The sequence below is a fragment of the Cherax quadricarinatus genome, chromosome 32 (assembly GCF_038502225.1).
Source record: "Cherax quadricarinatus isolate ZL_2023a chromosome 32, ASM3850222v1, whole genome shotgun sequence".
In the NCBI taxonomy this organism is placed as follows: Eukaryota; Metazoa; Arthropoda; class Malacostraca; order Decapoda; family Parastacidae; genus Cherax; species Cherax quadricarinatus.
The window spans coordinates 35,726,964-35,746,865 of NC_091323.1; the positions used below are offsets into that span (position 1 = coordinate 35,726,964).

At 46.2% G+C, this 19,902-nt stretch overlaps 1 protein-coding gene across 1 annotated transcript; it reads left to right on the top strand.

Moving 5' to 3' along the window:
- The first annotated feature begins 1,446 nt into the window (after nucleotides 1-1,446).
- Nucleotides 1,447-11,263, top strand: LOC128690211 (innexin shaking-B). Its single transcript, XM_070090691.1, has 7 exons — nucleotides 1,447-1,692; nucleotides 2,125-2,393; nucleotides 4,181-4,272; nucleotides 7,005-7,135; nucleotides 7,538-7,682; nucleotides 9,438-9,656; nucleotides 10,173-11,263. Exons 2-7 carry the CDS (start codon nucleotides 2,141-2,143, stop codon nucleotides 10,494-10,496), a joined length of 1,164 nt encoding a protein of 387 aa, XP_069946792.1. The 5' UTR covers nucleotides 1,447-1,692; nucleotides 2,125-2,140; the 3' UTR covers nucleotides 10,497-11,263.
- The last annotated feature ends 8,639 nt before the right edge of the window (nucleotides 11,264-19,902 follow it).

A 19,902-nucleotide genomic window follows, 5' to 3' on the forward strand; every position in this document is an offset into this window, starting at 1 on the left:
AGAGTTTACTCTTGTTTAAAAAATTTTATTACTACAATGAATATAATTCGCAAAGATCCCTATACAGAAATGGGGTAATATATTAATGGTGGGGAAGGAGAGACCAAAACTAAATGGTCGTACTCACGGGTACTCTTATCATACTGTTACAGTTCCTTGTCAAGGTTGTAGTCCACGAGGACATTATTTAGACTTGCATTATTATTATTATTATTATTATTATTATTATCAAGGGGGGGGATGTGGAAGGTATTCAGGCTTAATTCAGGGAACTGGAGCACAGATCCAATTCCCTAAATCAAGAGCCCCTCACCAGCATCGAGGACCCTTCTTTGAGGGGATTTCGACTTGCAGAGCAGTTTACCCTGAGTCTTGCCATCCCTGCTATCAACACTCAGAGTAACCCACCATACATGCCCTGGTACTTACATCACAGTTTTAGACAGATTGTATTTGCCTTTGGGGAGAGTCTATGGAAGCCCGGGTTATTAATTAATTCTTAATAGTGGAGAAGATAGAACTAACAGTTAAAAAGCGGTACAACTCTCCTTGATGATAATAATAATGATAATAATAATGATAATAATATGTTAGGTAAGAAGGCAAAGCTCCAAAAGCTTTGCCAAGCCGTAACAGCTTGACAAAGCTCCTGGAGAGCGAAACGTTGCCACAATAAAATGTCATATTAGTTGCACTTGTGTCCTTTTACCCAACATCTCATTGATTAGCCCAACATATGACCGCACATAAAAAATATTGACCTACACTCTCTACAAATTCCAACCCAAGTGAATGATGGGTCTGGAGCACATCCCCTTTAATAATAGTATTATTAATTATAATTAATAATATTATTGCATATTATTAGGCTTTTCATGATATGAAATGTCTGTCTTTTTTTACTTTTGAATATCTTCCACGGATCAAGTCATCGTTTCATGCAGCCTTAGGATTATTTATCCCGCGAGGATTGTTAACCTATGATACATTGATCAAGTCAACTATTATGATTTATTTTCCCTGGGGGTCCTCCCTGACAATGCTATAATGAACAACTAACACTCAGGTATCCACTTAACGGTATATTGAACATGACCAGCAGGCTTAAGGTGACTTACACCTCGGCCAACACGGGACTCGAACTGCGGTCCATTGGATTGGGAATCAAACCCTCTTCCAGAGAGCCACACAACCAATAAGAAAGAAAAAAATAACCTCACGCTGGGGAAATGCATGTGCCAGGTTAATATCTACATTGACCATAACCGAATTTATGCACCATTGTGTTCTACTGGATAGCAAAGGCGGTGTTAGGTACGGGAAGACCACTAACGCCCAGGATGTGACGTGAATACTTGCTTATTGCTAGATGTTCATAAGTAATTTATTTCTCAGGGTAAGAAACGTTTGTTCCTCTCAGTGGTGAGGAAATTTCACTGAGATGAGAAAATAAATCAAAATATAGCTTCCAATGCAGTCAACTCAAAAATGGATTCACAATCTGTACAAAACAACGCAGCTGTGAGATCCAAAATTTCCCGTTTTCGTGGAATAATCTGACGTAGTATGGAGTTTTGTGAGAGCCTTGAGTGCCAGTAACCAGTGCCTCTTCTACTGACATCGAACAAAGACGCTCCAGCAAAATAAATTACACCAGTGTCTTCCAATATCATCGCTGAGCGAGGAATCAAGGTGAGAAAATAATTACCTTAGGTTTGTTGTACACAGTTCAACTTACGTGATAAGAGCTGCGTCTCTACCGCAGCTCATGTCAAAGATGAGTTTTATTCAGGAAATTCATATATTTTTTAACAAATACCCCCAGAGTAGCTTGATATAAAGAAAAACATAATTGCTGTTAGTAGCACGTTAGTTATCCCGGACCCTAAGGTAATATACTACCAGTGACAGGATGCCATCCATAACAGTCAGCCAACACCCAGGTACCTAATTACTACTACGTCACAAGTGTCAAAAGACTTGCTCACACATCTCCTCCCTGCCCTGGGATCGATCCCGGGCACTTTTGGCTCTGAATCTAATAGTCTTATTATTATTACAATCATAACAAATCGCAGGCCTCTTTGCAGTAGTTCGCTTCATTGTTTCCTTGTGTAATGGCAGGTATCTGAGGGTGAGAATGGTGCTGCCTGTGCTTGGTGCCCTGGCAGGGTTGGTCAAGGTGCGTTACTCTCGCACTCTTGTTGATAGTCAGATCTTCCGGTTGCATTACCACTGGACGGCAGCCTTCTGCTTCATTTGCTGCGCCCTCGTCACCGCCTCCGAATACATTGGTAGTACTATAGAGTGTTTGTCTGGCCAGACTGACGTTCCTAAACCCATCACCACCTACTGCTGGATATCATCTACCTTCACTATCAACTCTACTGGTGGTAAGAGAGTGTTTGTACACACACACACACACACACACACACACACACACACACACACACACACAACCGAGGAAGAAGTGAAGAGGCTTCTGAGTGAGCTAGATACCTCAAAGGCAATGGGGCCAGATAACATCTCCCCATGGGTATTGAGAGAGGGAGCAGAGGCGCTATGTGTACCCCTAACAACAATATTCAATACATCTATCGAAACAGGGAGATTGCCTGAGGCATGGAAGACAGCAAATGTAGTCCCAATCTTTAAAAAAGGAGACAGACATGAAGCATTAAACTACAGACCAGTGTCACTGACATGTATAGTATGCAAAATCATGGAGAAGATTATCAGGAGAAGAGTGGTGGAACACCTAGAAAGGAATGATCTCATCAACAGCAGCCAGCATGGTTTCAGGGACGGGAAATCCTGTGTCACAAACCTACTGGAGTTCTATGACATGGTGACAGCAGTAAGACAAGAGAGAGAGGGGTGGGTGGATTGCATTTTCTTGGACTGCAAGAAGGCGTTTGACACAGTTCCACACAAGAGATTGGTGCAAAAACTGGAGGACCAAGCAGGGATAACAGGGAAGGCACTACAATGGATCAGGGAATACTTGTCAGGAAGACAGCAGCGAGTCATGGTACGTGGCGAGGTGTCAGAGTGGGCACCTGTGACCAGCGGGGTCCCGCAGGGGTCAGTCCTAGGACCAGTGCTGTTTCTGGTATTTGTGAACGACATGACGGAAGGAATAGACTCTGAGGTGTCCCTGTTTGCAGATGACGTGAAGTTGATGAGAAGAATACACTCGATCGAAGACCAGGCAGAACTACAAAGGGATCTGGACAGGCTGCAGAACTGGTCCAGCAATTGGCTCCTGGAGTTCAATCCCACCAAGTGCAAAGTCATGAAGATTGGGGAAGGGCAAAGAAGGCCGCAGACGGAGTACAGTCTAGGGGGTCAGAGACTACAAACCTCACTCAAGGAAAAAGATCTTGGGGTGAGTATAACACCAGGCACATCTCCTGAAGCGCACATCAACCAAATAACTGCTGCAGCATATGGGCGCCTAGCAAACCTCAGAACAGCATTCCGACATCTTAATAAGGAATCGTTCAGGACCCTGTACACCGTATACGTTAGGCCCATATTGGAGTATGCGGCACCAGTTTGGAACCCACACCTAGCCAAGCACGTAAAGAAACTAGAGAAAGTGCAAAGGTTTGCAACAAGACTAGTCCCAGAGCTAAGAGGTATGTCCTACGAGGAGAGGTTAAGGGAAATCAACCTGACGACACTGGAGGACAGGAGAGATAGGGGGGACATGATAACAACATACAAAATACTGAGAGGAATTGACAAGGTGGACAAAGACAGGATGTTCCAGAGATTGGACACAGTAACAAGGGGACACAGTTGGAAGCTAAAGACACAGATGAATCACAGGGATGTTAGGAAGTATTTCTTCAGCCACAGAGTAGTCAGTAAGTGGAATAGTTTGGGAAGCGATGTAGTGGAGGCAGGATCCATACATAGCTTTAAGCAGAGGTATGATAAAGCTCACGGCTCAGGGAGAGTGACCTAGTAGCGATCAGTGAAGAGGCGGGGCCAGGAGCTCGGACTCGACCCCTGCAACCTCAACTAGGTGAGTACAACTAGGTGAGTACACACACACACACACACACACACACCAATGACATGGAGAAATAACACGAAAAAATTATGTAATGATTAAAATTATAAAGTAATTAATACAAGGAAGGTGTTAATAAGTGAGTGTTATCCTGCACAGCAATAGTTGGTGTAGGACCATACAACCCCAAGTACCATCAGCAACGCTTCCATACATACTACCAGTGGGTCCCAGTAGTGCTCTTCATCCAGGTCAGTCCAACTATATATATATATATATATATATATATATATATATATATATATATATATATATATATATATATATATATATATATATATATGCAATAAGATCACAGTAAACAGGTGATTTCAGAATATGCAAAACAACCACTCTGAAAGAATAGAGAAATTTCAAGCGCTTTCGTGACTACTCACATTATCAAGGAACTATGAAAGTAAAGCATCCAAGGAAGCTATATATGGGGTCTGGCCAGCACCTCACTATCAGATCCCACAACGGTTAAACACCTGACACGCGCCGGCCCAACTGGACAGGTCCTTTGCACAACTCACCAACAAACTATTCTACCCAAGAAAATTTAAAAATTATTGTTTGTCCAGTGTATTATTAAATTCTTCCCAAATTCTATTAATTATAAATGGATCTAATTTATATAAACCAAAGGAAATATTCATATTATTGTCAAAACTGCTTTTTATGAAACAAGATTCAATTTTATTCCTGTCGACCATGGACTTGCTTGATACTACTTTCTCAACTTTTTGAAAATCAATTGGATGGTTAAAATCTCTTACATGAATAAATAGAGCATTGGAATCTTGTCCAGTTCTAATGCTATATTTATGTTGTTTTAATCTTAGTTCGAGATTTTTACCAGTTTGGCCGTAATAAACTTTATCGCAAATTTTACAAGGAATCTTATAGACACATCCATCAGCATTTTGGGGGGAATTCTTTATCAAAAGTTTTTTTTTACTGTATCAAGATTTTTGAATACAACTTTAATATTAAAAGTCTTAAGAAGAGAAGGCATATCAACCAAGTTTTCATGGTAAGGGAGAACCAACATATTTTTAGTTGAATAAGGCTGGTTGTCCCTTTTTGGATTGTAAAAAGTATTTCTAGCAACTTTAAAAGATTTATCAATTACATTTCTTGGGTATTTTAAATCATTACCTATTTCATAAATTTTGGATATTTCCTCATCTATGAACTCAGGACTACAAATTCGTAAAGCTCTCAAAAACATTGATGAGAAAACAGACAGTTTGACTCTATCTTGATACGAGGAATAATAGTGGACATAGGAACAGTTATTTGTAGGTTTTCTGTAAATTTTAAATTGGAATTCATTATTACCCTTAATAATTAAAACATCTAGAAAAGGCAATGAGTTATTTTCTTCAAACTCAACAGTAAAGTTTATAGAATGGGCTAAGTTATTTAATTTTCCAAGGAAATGGTGTATATCTACATTCTTGGGCATAAGACACAAAATATCAACATATCTGAACCATTTAGCTCTATTAGGGAGGATTGTGTTAAGCAACCTTGTTTCAAAAAATTCCATGTATAGGTTACTAAGAACAGGTGAAAGAGGATTTCCCATTGCCATACCAAACTTCTGAGTGTAAAACTTATCATTAAATACAAATTTTGCATCAACAATGCAAAGTTTAATAAGTTTAAATAAACTTATTGTCCACTATTATTCCTCGTATCAAGATAGAGTCAAACTGTCTGTTTTCTCATCAATGTTTTTGAGAGCTTTACGAATTTGTAGTCCTGAGTTCATAGATGAGGAAATATCCAAAATTTATGAAATAGGTAATGATTTAAAATACCCAAGAAATGTAATTGATAAATCTTTTAAAGTTGCTAGAAATACTTTTTACAATCCAAAAAGGGACAACCAGCCTTATTCAACTAAAAATATGTTGGTTCTCCCTTACCATGAAAACTTGGTTGATATGCCTTCTCTTCTTAAGACTTTTAATATTAAAGTTGTATTCAAAAATCTTGATACAGTAAAAAAAACTTTTGATAAAGAATTCCCCCCAAAATGCTGATGGATGTGTCTATAAGATTCCTTGTAAAATTTGCGATAAAGTTTATTACGGCCAAACTGGTAAAAATCTCGAACTAAGATTAAAACAACATAAATATAGCATTAGAACTGGACAAGATTCCAATGCTCTATTTATTCATGTAAGAGATTTTAACCATCCAATTGATTTTCAAAAAGTTGAGAAAGTAGTATCAAGCAAGTCCATGGTCGACAGGAATAAAATTGAATCTTGTTTCATAAAAAGCAGTTTTGACAATAATATGAATATTTCCTTTGGTTTATATAAATTAGATCCATTTATAATTAATAGAATTTGGGAAGAATTTAATAATACACTGGACAAATAATAATTTTTAAATTTTCTTGGGTAGAATAGTTTGTTGGTGAGTTGTGCAAAGGACCTGTCCAGTTGGGTCGGCGCGCGTCAGGTGTTTAACCGTTGTGGGATCTGATAGTGAGGTGTTGGCCAGACCCCTTATATAGCTTCCTTGGATGCTTTACTTTCATAGTTCCTTGATAATGTGAGTTGTCACGAAAGCGCTTGGAATTTCTCTATTCTTTCAGAGTGGTTGTTTTGCATATATACATATATACATATGTACATATATACATACATATATATATATATATATATATATATATATATATATATATATATATATATATATATATATATATATATATATATATATATATATATATATATATATATATATATATATATATATATATATATATATATATATATATATATATATATATATATATATATATATATATATATATATATACCACAGTGAAAAATACATATATCATTATAAAATTTCGTTTATTTATCTCCATGAAGAATTCTTTATTAATTTTGACTTCATTTTGGTTGGAACGCATCAGGGTTGTTTCTTCTATCTTCCACACTTGATATGGAAGAGTTGTGAGGGTAAGCAAGTGGACTTCTTACTTCAGGACCTCAACAAGAGTCTCTTTGATGACGATGCTGACAAGAAGAAAGAAAATATTATCAAGTAAGTTCTGGTAATTTTTTTTTTTTCAACTTTTGAGTTCAAGTTTGAAGAAAATTTAAAAATGCAATTACTTTATTCCGCTGAGAATAAAGTGACTAAGAATTACGAAATAAACTAGTCCAAGATCATTAACGAAACCTTTTGCTGAAGACGGCCTGGTGTCACCCCGAAATAGTATACACTACCTTACGTATTTTTTAGTGCTTCCATGTTGGTTCGTTTGTGCCATCGACCAGAGTTTATGATTGTACCTCCAGATACCTGAAGGACAATTTTAAAGCCTCATCCCTGAAGTTACTAAGTGCGCTCCTCTTTCCCTGCACTTTCAGGTCCTTCAGGAACCCTTTGTAGTGTCTGATATATGACATAACTTAATGTATCTCTCTGCTCCTGCACCACCAGGTACCTGAAGGAGTCTCAGGGTCTCAATATGAACTACTTCGCCGTGTACTTCATGTGTGAGGTGCTCAACCTCGTGAATGTTGTGGGTCAGATGTTTCTCATGAACCTCTTCCTCGGGGGGTTCTTCATGAAATACGGTATTAAGGTGAGCTTATTTAGTGCATTTATTTAAGGTTCTTAATCTCAGACGTCCAAGTTAAAACGCAAACTCAAAAAAATTAGGCAACAGGCTATAATTTTAAATTATATTCAGGTCAGACGTTAATCTAGGCTGAACTTATTTACGAGGAAGACTTTATCCGAGTTTCATTGACCACTTTATCTCATAGGTACATTAAATGCTATCTTTGTTATGTGTGTATTTCAAAACCTTCTTTCCACGTTTCTGGTACCTGTCTCTAACAGCTTCTCTTCACTTTAATAACAGCAGATAATTGTGCTTCCTTGGGCTTTATTGTGTCTCTCTTCACAGCTCATATACACGCTTCCTATTTCATAACGTTTTTTGCATAGTTTTTCATGACTACGTTAGATTAGCCAGGAAACAGGACAAGTGTTTCCTGACGCGGGTCTTATTCATGTGATGACCCGCCACTGGAGCTTATGGTCGTCTGACAGAAGCCTTCCATTGGCTTACCCCTCCACCTCTTCGAAGATTACTGTATCTATAAAATAATAATTGTCATGCCTGCAGATACAAGTAGGCTCGTCGGGCGGACTCCAGCCTAGTATCAATACTACAGTGATCATTTTCAATGTTGGACCTCTAATGGACACACTTACGTATTTCATTATTGGTGACAGAGGATAGAGCCTTCACCAGGTCTTGCTCTGAATGATTCTCACTCATTGAGATCTTCACATAAATACTACTACTACTAATAATAATTAACTAGAAGAAATACTAGGATAATATTTACTTGAAGCCCAGGTATTAATTTATTAAGTAGTTTTCATTATTGTGGTGTACAGGTGAGCTATATTAATATTCTGTGGCAAGGTGGAAAAATGGTTTTGGCGACAAAATCTAAAATGTTTTAACTAGTCTACTCTAACCTTGAATTTAATTCCCTATTATTTTTTTAGTCTCGTAATTGTTTCTAACTTTCTAAACATCTGATGAGTTTATTCTCCTTTCCTCGTTATGGTCACATAGCAACACTCCTGAAGTGTCATGGTTACATAACAACACTCCTGAAGTGTCATGGTTACATAACAACACTCCTGAAGTGCCATGGTCACATAACAACACTCCTGAAGTGCCATATTCGTCACGAATATCTTCAGCCATACGAAGATGAGTTTTGGTGGTGTTTTGTTCGTCAGGAAAGATGAGTTTGCCTTTACATGGCTCTCAGTGGTTAAGCAGGCACTGGCATAGCCCCACCTAGGTTTTAGTTCACTTTATAAACAAACCACGGAGCGGGTGGGGTTTGAACCCATGGCGAAATGAGTCGTAAAACTCCAGGCCAGTGCGTAAACCACTCTGCCAGTTGACTGAGATTATTACCTAGGTGTCCCAAAGCTGGGCTGGTAGCGCACTCATCTCACACACTGAGGTCCGTGGTTCGATCCCTGTTACGGGTGAAAACATAAGGACGTTTCCTTAAGACACCTGCTGTCTATGTTCACCTAGCAGTAAAATAGGTAGCTGGGTGTAGGTGGCCTCCTGACGACAAAATTGACCTAATTTGCCCGAAATGTTCAGCATAACAAGCGGCTTTCTATATAGTGGTATGTCATTGATGTCAGCTATGGTCTGTATACCTTGTACATGTACTTGTAGAAATAAAGATAATTATTATATAATGTTATTATAGCAGAGGTATCCCGAGATGATATCCTTCACGGGTATCCCAAGCAAAAAAATTGCATTTCAAAATGCGTTTCTGATTCTCAGGTGATCGCATTCTTTGCGGCTGACGACCTGAAGAGGAACGACGCCCTGATGGAGACCTTCCCGAGGATGACCAAGTGCTTCTTCCACATGTTTGGATCCTCAGGAGAAATAGAGAAGAAGGATGTGCTCTGTGTCCTTCCCCAGAACATTATCAACGAGAAGATCTATCTGGTGATGTGGTTCTGGTTCATCATTCTCACTATTCTTACTATCTTACAGGTGAGAGACTCTTGGTATTTTACGAGTGATAGACAGGGGCTGCATAACCTCTGCAGGTTGAGCGCTTCCCCATGTGTGTATTGAGATGATACTGTTAAAGTATACTTGTAAGGTAAGACCAAGGTAAATTAAAGTTATAGCAGTAGACAAGTTTTAAGCTTTAAAATATAACCTGGGTATATACTCGACAGGTTTCGAGTATATACCGTATATTCTTGACTGGTGGTATACAGGTGAACTGTAGCTTTAATGTCTTGTATGCCCCAAACAGGCTTTATACTTTATCTGTCTAACCTTTTAACTTTGGCAGTATACGAGGTGAAGATAAAAAACATAAACTTAATTTTTAAAATGCCTGACAGGTAAGACATCGGAAAACCTCGATCAGATGACCAAAGGTTCCTGCAACGGATCATCATTTGTCCTGTTTCCCGACGAATGTAAGATAATATGTTCGTATTAAACTTCCTACCTACTCAGTTATAAGAATCTCAGCACATTCTTTCTTCCAAAAAGGTCTTGTGGCTGGTGGCAACATTCGTCAGCGATGCATTGCGACTTCGACTACTGCAGCTCATGGCTAAAACTACGTTTTCCCCAAGACTAGAACAAGCCATACGTCACATGCATCTAGGTGACTACTGCCTCCTCCACAGCATAGGAAGGAATCTAGATGTTCTTAACTTCAGGGACATCTTGCAAGGCATCACAGAAGCTGCAGAAGATAACGACCACAGTCCCAGCGCCCCGCCCTATGGAACATATCGTCCCATTCATGCACTTGGGGACCCTGATATGATCCCACGCAAGCGTCAAATGATAATGGAAACAATCCAGTAGAAATACGTTACCAGCATTTTTGTTCTTGATACTATTCAGAGAAGGAATAATGCAAGAGAAGGCGTGAAACATGGTACCTGTAGTCTGTACAAGGTTTCGAAGTTCATTGGCCCCCGCGGCCCGGTTATACACCAGGCCTCCAGGTTGATGGCCTAGTCAGTCAGGTTGTTCGTTAAGGATATTTTTCACAGTCTGTCATGTCACCAGTTTCCGGTAGTGTTGTTACAGTGTGCAGAAGGTAACCAGTTCCTCCAGCTTATAATTATCTGGAGCTGATGGGATCTCATTACACATTAATGGAATAGTTTTGACTGGCGGGATTCGTCCTAAAGGTCAAATTTCTGTATATATTTACTTAAAATATTTTATGTAATTAATGTGCGAGGCCACGAGATAGATAATATCATCGCGAGGCTATGACTTGTACCTTGTTGTGATTCCTTGATTCACCTTGCTGTGATTCCTTGATTCACCTTGCTGTGATTCTTTGATTCACCTTGCTGTGATTCCTTGATTCACCTTACTGTGATTCCTTGATTCACCTTGCTGTGATTCCTTGATTCACCTTACTGTGATTCCTTGATTCACCTTGCTGTGATTCCTTGATTCACCTTGCTGTGATTCCTTGATTCACCTTGCTGTGATTCCTTGATTCACCTTACTGTGATTCCTTGATTCACCTTGCTGTGATTCCTTGATTCACCTTGCTGTGATTCCTTGATGTGAGTATCTCACATGCAATATTTAATAAAACTGTTTGATATCAACTTAATCATTCAAACTTCACCTGCGTATTTTTGAAAAAAAAAAGTCTGGTATTTGTTTAAAAAGATTAAGACTTTTAAAGCATCAGTATTATTATAATTCAAGGCCGTCGAGATGATGATTTATAATAATTAATGTTGCTTTTGTTGTTTTATTTGTCTTGGTGACCAACAACGTTCACAGCAAATATTCCATCTCTCAGAGAATAAGATATTTGAGAAAAACGAATCACTGTTTTTATCACACCGGCAGCCTCCCACCGAGGCAGAGTGACCTGAAAAAGAAGAAATACTTTCATAAAGTTTCTTCTACGTTTAGTAATTTATACAGAAGGGGGTTACTAGCCTCTTGCTCCAGGCATTTTAGTAGCCTCTTACTATATGCATGGCTTACGGAGGCTTAGACAGGTAACCCACATGCTGGGAATAAAATATAGAAGAGAATAGCTGTATATCTTGACCTCCAACTGAGGTCTTTTTCAGATGGAGGTCGAAACATACTGGAAATCTGAGGGACCCATGAAGAATAAATCATAACACAGAGACTGACATGATTCACGTACAACCCGTACTTAAGAGAGGAAACTCTCTTTAAGTTCGGTTCATCTTCGACCTTGTCAAGTCACAGCTGCGACTTGACAGTGGTCAAGGACTTCGTCAGAGGCTACATAGACTGCCTGGTGGCTACATGAAGCTATCAGACAGTATAGGAACACTGGAGGACATCTGAAGCCATATGACGTGGTTCATGAACTTCCAAGGTCTCTTAAATTCTCATCAAGGGGGTTCATGATGTCACATCAGAGGTTGCAGTAAACCCCAGGGAGATTCGTGAAGCCTCATTAAAGAAATCATTAAATCCAATCACGGATTATATAAACTATTTTCCTCTTTTTAACCTTTAAACTCTGTTTATGTTGTGTAAATAATAATTTAAACTGTTTCAAATAAACAGCTGAAATGTTAACAGTGAAATGTTAACTGTGGACGTTCACTGCATCGCAATGTACGTCCACAATTAACCACGTACACTTGTGTACGTGGTTAACTGTGGCAGTGAGTGCAGGAACTGTAATAACATGATAACAGTCTTGAGACATACTTGTAGCAGAGTATAAAAGTTTGTCTAGACGATAGTGATTTATGTACACAAGGACAACGTTTGTATTGATTATTTTCAGTGTATATTTTATGCATCTGTACTATTGGGTTTCATTGGATATATATACCCAGAAGTGTGTTTGTATACCGAGAAGTGTTGGTATATATAGTGTCGTCCTGAGGTATCCCTGAAGGGATGCCTTCATGTGCCTGACTGATTTTGTTCCTATCTCAAAGGTTATCCTTTTTATAACTTAAGAACGACTGCTCAGATCGGTTTCAAATTTACAGTGCTGGTTTTTCTGTAGCTAGAGAAAGTTGTGTGAGAGAAAAGTTCGTTTTTATTATGGGTAGGGTAATTTTATATATATATATATATATATATATATATATATATATATATATATATATATATATATATATATATATATATATATATATTCAGTTTTATTTAACAGGCAGATTTTCGTGCAGTAACTGAATAATATCTTTTCCGATCGATTTCAAACCCTGAAACTAAAAATCGAGTGTCTTTATAAAATGAATAAAATAGCATCTACCCATCACAATAATTCCATTAGTTTACCCTTAATTATAGTTGAAAATTCAAAGCGGATTAAAAGAGACGTTCTTAAGTAATTAAAAAAACAAAGTACTGGCAACCATAGCAATTAAAGCGACATTTCAGGACTTTTAGCTTATAAATAATTTAGAGAAACTGATGGGAGTATATTAGGACAGTAAATCAGTTTATATTTTACAATGGCGCATAAGCATAAATATGGAACTCGGCTTACCTGGAGTCTACCTGGAGGGTATTCCGGGGGTCAACGCCCCTGCGGCCCGGTCCATGACCAGGCCTCCTGGTAGATCTCAACCAGGCTGTTACCGCTGGCCGCATGTAGTCCACCGTACGAACCACAGCCCGGCTGATCCGCCACCGACTTGCAGTATCTGTCCAGCTCCCCCTTGAAGGCTTGGTAACATGTCTGATCTGTTTATCAAAGGTACTTACCAAGACAAAGGTAATCTATGATATCAGGCTACCCTTGGCGTGGAGGGTGAGAAATCAGCGTATCTTTGAGATATACCAGGGCTTTGGTAATTAAGAACACTAAACTTGGTCAATATCACACCTTATCTGGACAAAATCATGCCAGACTAACTTAGTTAAGACTATACCAGTCAAGTTTACACCAGATTTAGTCAAGACCACATTTGACGTGGTCGTCACGACCACACCAGACTTAGTCCCTATTATAAAAAGGTTATGTAACTATAATTTTTAAAGGTGTGGAGGGGTAAGCCAGTGGAAGGCCTCGGTCAGATGACCAAAAGCTCCATCTGCGGGTCATCATATGACTAAGAGCCGCGTCAGGAAACACTTGCCTTTTTCCTAACAAATCTTACCTAACCTAACCTATTAAACACCAGACAAAAACTGTTCTTTAAGACAACATTCAAATTGGTCGTCAAGGTCGTACCAGACCTAAATGTACTCTAATACTTAATCCGAGTAATTATAGGATTTTTGGTAGTCAATAAGGAGGTAGAATGAGTCGTTAATGGACGGGCAGTCGATGGGCATTAATTTCAAAATGCCCATTTAGAAAATGCGTCTAACTGAATAATGATTAAAAAATTTTCCTTTATGTTATCCGCATTAAAAACATTTATCTGTCAATGTCTGATATTAAGGTCGTACCGAATTAAATTACCACTTTAAATATTTTTATTTAATTAAGTACATGTTATGGAACACATTGAAGGAGAATATCATCTTTATATTAAATTAAATATTTTTGGATATTCCAGACCCTCAGAACATGTCTGAAGGAACACGCAAGCAACCAGCCAGGCACCAGCGGCACCAGCGGCCAGCCGGCGGCAGGCGCAAGCGGCCGGCAGCGGCCGGCAGGCAGCAGGCACCGAGCGGCACCAGCGGAGGCAGCCGAGGCAGGCGGCACCGGCCAGCGGCGGCGCCAGCGGCGGCAACCGGCAGCGGCCAGCCGGCAGCGCCAGGCAGGCGGCCGTAGGCCGGCCAGCGGCAGCCGGCCGGCAGCCGGCGGCAGCAGCCGGCGGCAGCGGCAGCGGCGGCCGGCAAGCAGGCACCAGCCAGGCAGCACCAGGCGGCAGGCACCGGCAGCAGGCACCAGGCGGCAGCGGCACCGGCAGCGGCACCGGCCAGCCGGCCAGCGGCAGGCAGCGGCAGGCGGCAGGCGGCGGAGGCGGCAGCGGCACCAGGCAGCCAGCCAGCAGCACCAGCCAGCGGAGGCACCGGCAGGCACCGGCAGGCAGGCAGCGCCTGCGGCAGCGGCGCCAGGCCAGGCAGGCACCGGCGGCAGCACCGGCGGCCGGCACCGGCGGCACCGGCGGCGGCGCCAGGCGGCGGCAGCGGCACCAGCGGCACCAGCCGGCAGGCGGCAGGCGGCACCGGCAGCGGCAGCAGGCAGGCCAGGCGGCAGCGGCGGCAGGCCCGGCAGGCAGCCAGCGGCCAGCCAGCAGCCACCGGCGGCACCAGCGGCGCCAGCGGCACCGGCGGCGGCGGAGGCGGCAGCGGCACCAGGCGCCAGCCAGGCGGCTACCAGCGCCAGCAGCGCCAGCGGCAGGCGGCACCGGCAGGCTGGCACCAGCGGCAGGCGGAGGCGGCAGCAGCCGGAGGCACCGGCAGCAGCCAGCGGCGGCGGAGGTAGCAGCAGGCGGCACCAGCGGCACCAGCGGCACCAGCGGCACCAGCGGCACCGGCACCAGCGGCGGCGGCGGCAGGCAACGGCAGGCAGCGGCGCCAGCGGCACCGGCGGCAGCGGCGGCAGCCGCGGCGGCCAGCGGCCAGGCGGCAGCGGCGGCCGGCACCAGCCGGCGGCAGCCCAAGCGGCTGCGGCCGGCACCAGCGGCACCAGCGGCCAGGCGGCGGCAGGCGGCGGCGGCCAGCGGCCAGGCGGCGGCAGGCGGCAACCAGGCACCGGCAGCCAGGCACCGGCGGCCAGCCAGCGGCCAGCAGGCCACCCGGCAGGCGGCGGCGGCAGGCACGGCAGGCGGCCTTGGCCAGCGGCAGCGGCGGCGGCCAGCAGCAGCGGCACCAGCGGCAGGCACCGGCGGCGGCAGCCGGCGGCAAGCGGCAAGCGGCGGCGGCGGCAGCGGCAGGCAGGCGGCAGCGGCAGCAGCCAGGCAGCCAGCGGCGGCAGGCCAGGCGGCGGCGGCAGAGGCGGCCAGCCAGGCAGCACCAGGCAGGCGGCACCAGCGGCGGCGGCAGCCGGCGGCGGCAGCAGCAGCAGGCAGCGGCACCGGCAGGCAGCGGCCGGCCGGCGGAGGCGGCACCGGCAGCGGCACCGCCAGGCGGCACCGGCGGCTGGCAGCCAGGCGGCGGCGGCAGGCAGACGGCCAGCCAGCGGCACCAGCGGCCGGCGGCAGGCAGGCAGCGGCGGCAGCAGCGGCAGCGAGCGGCGGCAGCGGCAGCGGCGGCAGCGGCGGCACCAGCGGCGCCAGCGGCGGCGGACCCGGCAACGGCAGGCAGCGGAGGCAGCAGGCAGCAGCACCAGCACCAGCCAGCGGCAGCAGGCACGGCAGGCAGGCAGCGGCAGCAGGCGGCAGGCCAGCAAGCGGCACCAGCAACGGCAGCAGCGGCAGGCAGGCAAGCAGCGGCACCAGCACCAGCGGCAGGCGGCGGCAGGCGGCGGCAGCGGCGGCAGCGGCGGCAGCGGTGGCAGGCAGCGGCAGGCGGCAGCGGCAGCGGCAGCGGCAGCGGCAGGCGGTAGGCATGGGTCACCCTTTAAAGTCTGTTGTTCATCGCTGTTGCACCACCTGGAATAAGAAGACAGGCTTCGTTATCCTCAGGCAAGCACCAAGGTGTTATTGAGCATTACTACCACTACTGTTAACGGCTGCTGCTGCTGGCCAGCAAGCAGCGCTGCTGCTGCCGCCTGCTACTGCCTGCTACTGCTGCTGCCAGCAGCAGCAGCTTGCTGCTGCTGCCGCTACTGCTGCCACTGCTGCTACTGCCCAGCAGGCAGGCAACTTGCTGCTGCCGCTGCTGCTGCCACCTGCTGCTGCTGCAGCGGCCAACGCTGCTGCTACCACTGCTGCTGCCGCTGCTGCTGCCAGCCAGGCAGCGGCGGCAGGCGGCGGTTTAACAGGCAACAGGCAGCGGCAGCGCGCTGCTGCCGCTGCTGCTGCTGCCTTGGCAGCAGCAGCAGCAACGGCGGTTTGGCTTGGCAGGCAGCGGGCGGCTGCTGCTGCTGCCTGCTGCTACTGCTGCTGCCTTGCCGGCAGCAGCAGGCAGCAGCAACGGTGCTTGCGGCAACAAGCAGGCAACGGTTGGTTCGTAGGCAGCAAGCAGCAGCCTGCACTACTGCTGCCGCTGCTGCTGCTGCTGCCAGCCAGCTGGCAGCAGCAGCAGCCGGTTCGTGGAGCAACGGCAGCAAGCGCTGCTGCTGCTGCCGCTGCTGCTGCTGCTGCTGCCAGGCAAGCAGCAGCAGCGGCAACAGGTTGTTTGGCGCAGCAACGGCAGCAGGATTGTTTGGCAACAGCAGGCAACGCAGCTGCTACTGCCGCTGCTGCTGCTGCTGCTGCCAAGCCCAGCAGCAGCCAGCGGAGGCCAACGGTTGTTGGCGCCAACGGCAGCAAGCAGCCTTGCTGCTGCTGCCACTTGCTGCTGCTGCTGCTGCAGCAGCAGGCGGCAGGCAGCCGGCGGTTGCAACAACAGGCAAGCCAGCAGCTGCTGCTACTGCCGCTGCTACTGCTGCTACTGTAACGGCAGCAGCAGCAGGCGGAGCAACGGTGTTTGTAAGCCAGCAAGCAGGCAACGGCTGCTGCTGCTGCCGCTGCTGCTGCTGCTAAGCAACGGCAGGCAGCAACGCTTAACAGGTTGTTTGGCAACGGCAGCAGCGGCGGCACTGCTACTGCCGCTGCTGCTGCCCAGGCAGCGGCAGCAGCAGGTTGTTTAACAGCAAGCAGCAAGCGGCAACGCTGCTGCTACCGCTGCTGCTGCTGCCAACGCAGCAGCAGGCAGCAGCATTGGTTGGCGCTAACAGCAACAGCAGCTGCTCGCTACTGCCACTGCTACTGCTGCCAGCAGCAGGGCATGCAGCAGCAACGGTTTGGCAACCAGCAACAGCTGCTGCTACTGCTGCTGCCAGCTTAGCAGGCAGCAACGGTTGTTCGGCAGCAGGCGCTTGCTGCTGCTGCTGCTAGCCAGCAGCAGGCAGCGGCAACAGCTACTGCTGCTGCCGCTGCTACTGCTGCCCTGTAGCAGCAGCAGCAGCAGCGGCAGCAACAGGTTGTTGGCTTTGGCAGTTGCTAACGCCAGCGCTGCTACTGCTGCTGCTGCACTGCTGCCTTGCTGGCAGGCTTAGCAGCAAGCGGCAGCAACCGCCGCGTAACAGTTGTTTGGCTGGATTGTTTGGCCAACAACAGCTGCTGCTGCTACTGCCACTGCTGCTGCCTGCTTAGCAGGCAGCAGCAGCAGCAGCAGGCACGCATGCTGCCAGCGGCAGCAAGGTTGGCAGCTTAACCGGTTGTTTGCTGGTTGTTTGGCAGCAGCTAACTGCTGCTGCTGCCGCTGCTGCCACTGCTGCGGCAACTGGCAGCAGCAGCAGCGCTTGCTGTGGCGCAGCAACAGCAGCAACGGTTGTTTGGCTGGTTGTTTAACAGCAGCTAACTGCTGCTACTACTGCCACTGCTGCTGCTGCCAGCAGCAAGCAGCTTAGCAGCACGAGATTGTTTTCTGGTGTTTAGGCAACGCCAGCTGCTGCTGCTGCCTAACTGCAACGCTTAGCTGCAACAGCTTAAGCAGCAGGCGGCAGGGTTGTTTAACTGGTCGATTGCGCAGCTGCCGGCGCTGCTGGCAACACTGCTGCTGCTGCTTGGCAAGCAGCAAGCACGGCAGCGGTTTCGGTGACTTGGTGGCAACGGCAACTGGCTGCTGCTGCTGCAGCTGCTGCTGCCGCGAGGCAGCAGCAGCAGCAGCGGCAACAGCCAAGCAACGGCAGCAACAGCAGCAACAGGTTGTTTGGCAACTTGGCTACCTGCTGCTGCTGCCCACTGCTGCCCTAGCAAGCGGCAGCAGGCAGCAGCAGCAGCAACAACGGTGTTTGGCTTAACGCAGCAGCAGCTGCTGGCTGCAGCTTAGCAGCAGGCAAGCAGCAGCAGTTGTGGCACAGTTGTGGCAACCGCAACGCTGCTGCTACTGCGCTGCTGCTGGCTGGCAGCGGCAGCGGCGGTTCGGCGGTTGTTTGGCAGCAGCACGCTGCTGCTCGCTGCTGCTGCTGCGCGCAGCAGCGCGCTGCTGCGCTGCTGCTGCTGCTACTGCTGCTGCGGCGCACGGTTTGTTGCTGCTGCTGCTGCTGCTGCAAGCTGCTGCTGCTGCTGCTGCTGCTGCTGCTGCGACAGCAGCGCGCGCGCCGCGGCTGCTGCTGCCTGCTGCTGCTGCGCAGCAACGGTTTGCGGTTGTTTGCAACGCAACCTGCTGCTGCTGCCGCTGCTGCTGCTGCGCGCCAGCAGCAGCAGCAGGCACGTGGTTGTTGCTAGCAGCGCTGCTGCTACTGCTGCTGCTGCTGCTGCTGCTGCTGCTTGCTGCTGCTAACGCTGCGCACGCGGCACGGCGTTTGGCCAACGCTTGCTGCGCTGCTGCTGCTGCTGCTGCTGCTGCTGCTGCAGCAGCAGTTTGGTGTTGCAGCTGCATGCTGCTGCTGCTGCTGCTGCACTGCTGCTGCTGCTGCTGCTGCTGCGGAGGTTGCAGCAGCAGCTGCTGCTGCTACTGCTGCCTGCTGCTGCTGCTGCTGCTGCTGCTTGGCAGCAGCAGGTTGGCAGCAGCAGCAACTGCTGCTGCTGCTGTTGCTGGTGTTGCTGCTGCTGCTACTACTACTACTACTACCACTACTACTACTACTACTACTACTACTACTACTGCTGCTGCTGCTGTTGCTGGTGTTGCTGCTGCTGCTACACCCTCCTTCCCAACATATATTTTATCCATGTAATATGTGTAACGGTGGTCAAAACTCTCTTAATAAATGTCTCGTTATGTTGCATATGTGTAAATTTTCATAACTTTTGTTGCTATTACTACTAAAATTTACATTTTAAAACTTTCATATTTGTCTATAAAAAATATTCAAAAAATCATTAGTATAGACAAACATGAAAAAATTATATTTTCAGTGAGTTATGCAAATAATTCACACTTAAGAGACCTAAAGTAATGACGTTTCAGTCTTACTAAGACCACTGACAAGTCTGAATGTGTGACTTGTTGATAGTCGGCCCGAAACGTCGTCTGTAGGACCGAAACGCCGGTTATTTTTTTTTATATTTTATTTAAAAACTTTACAGCTTGATATTAAATAAAGATATAAAATGGATACAGTAGGATCCTCAATCCTACACAACATACACTAACCAATTATTAACAACACATTGTAATTGACATAAAAGAGGTTACCCATATACACTCACAAAATTTTCTATATAACATACTATGATAAACAATATAAACTATATATAAACTATATAAAATATAAACTATATACAACTTTCAGATTTGT

Excerpts from the sequence above, each read along its gene's own strand:
- LOC128690211 (XM_070090691.1), top strand. The coding sequence starts at position 2,141 with ATGGTGCTGCCTGTGCTTGGTGCCCTGGCAGGGTTGGTCAAGGTGCGT. Across the intron at positions 2,394-4,180 it reads CACTATCAACTCTACTGGTG|CAATAGTTGGTGTAGGACCA; the intron begins GTAAGAGAGTGT and ends TATCCTGCACAG. Across the intron at positions 7,136-7,537 it reads AAGAAAGAAAATATTATCAA|GTACCTGAAGGAGTCTCAGG; the intron begins GTAAGTTCTGGT and ends CTGCACCACCAG.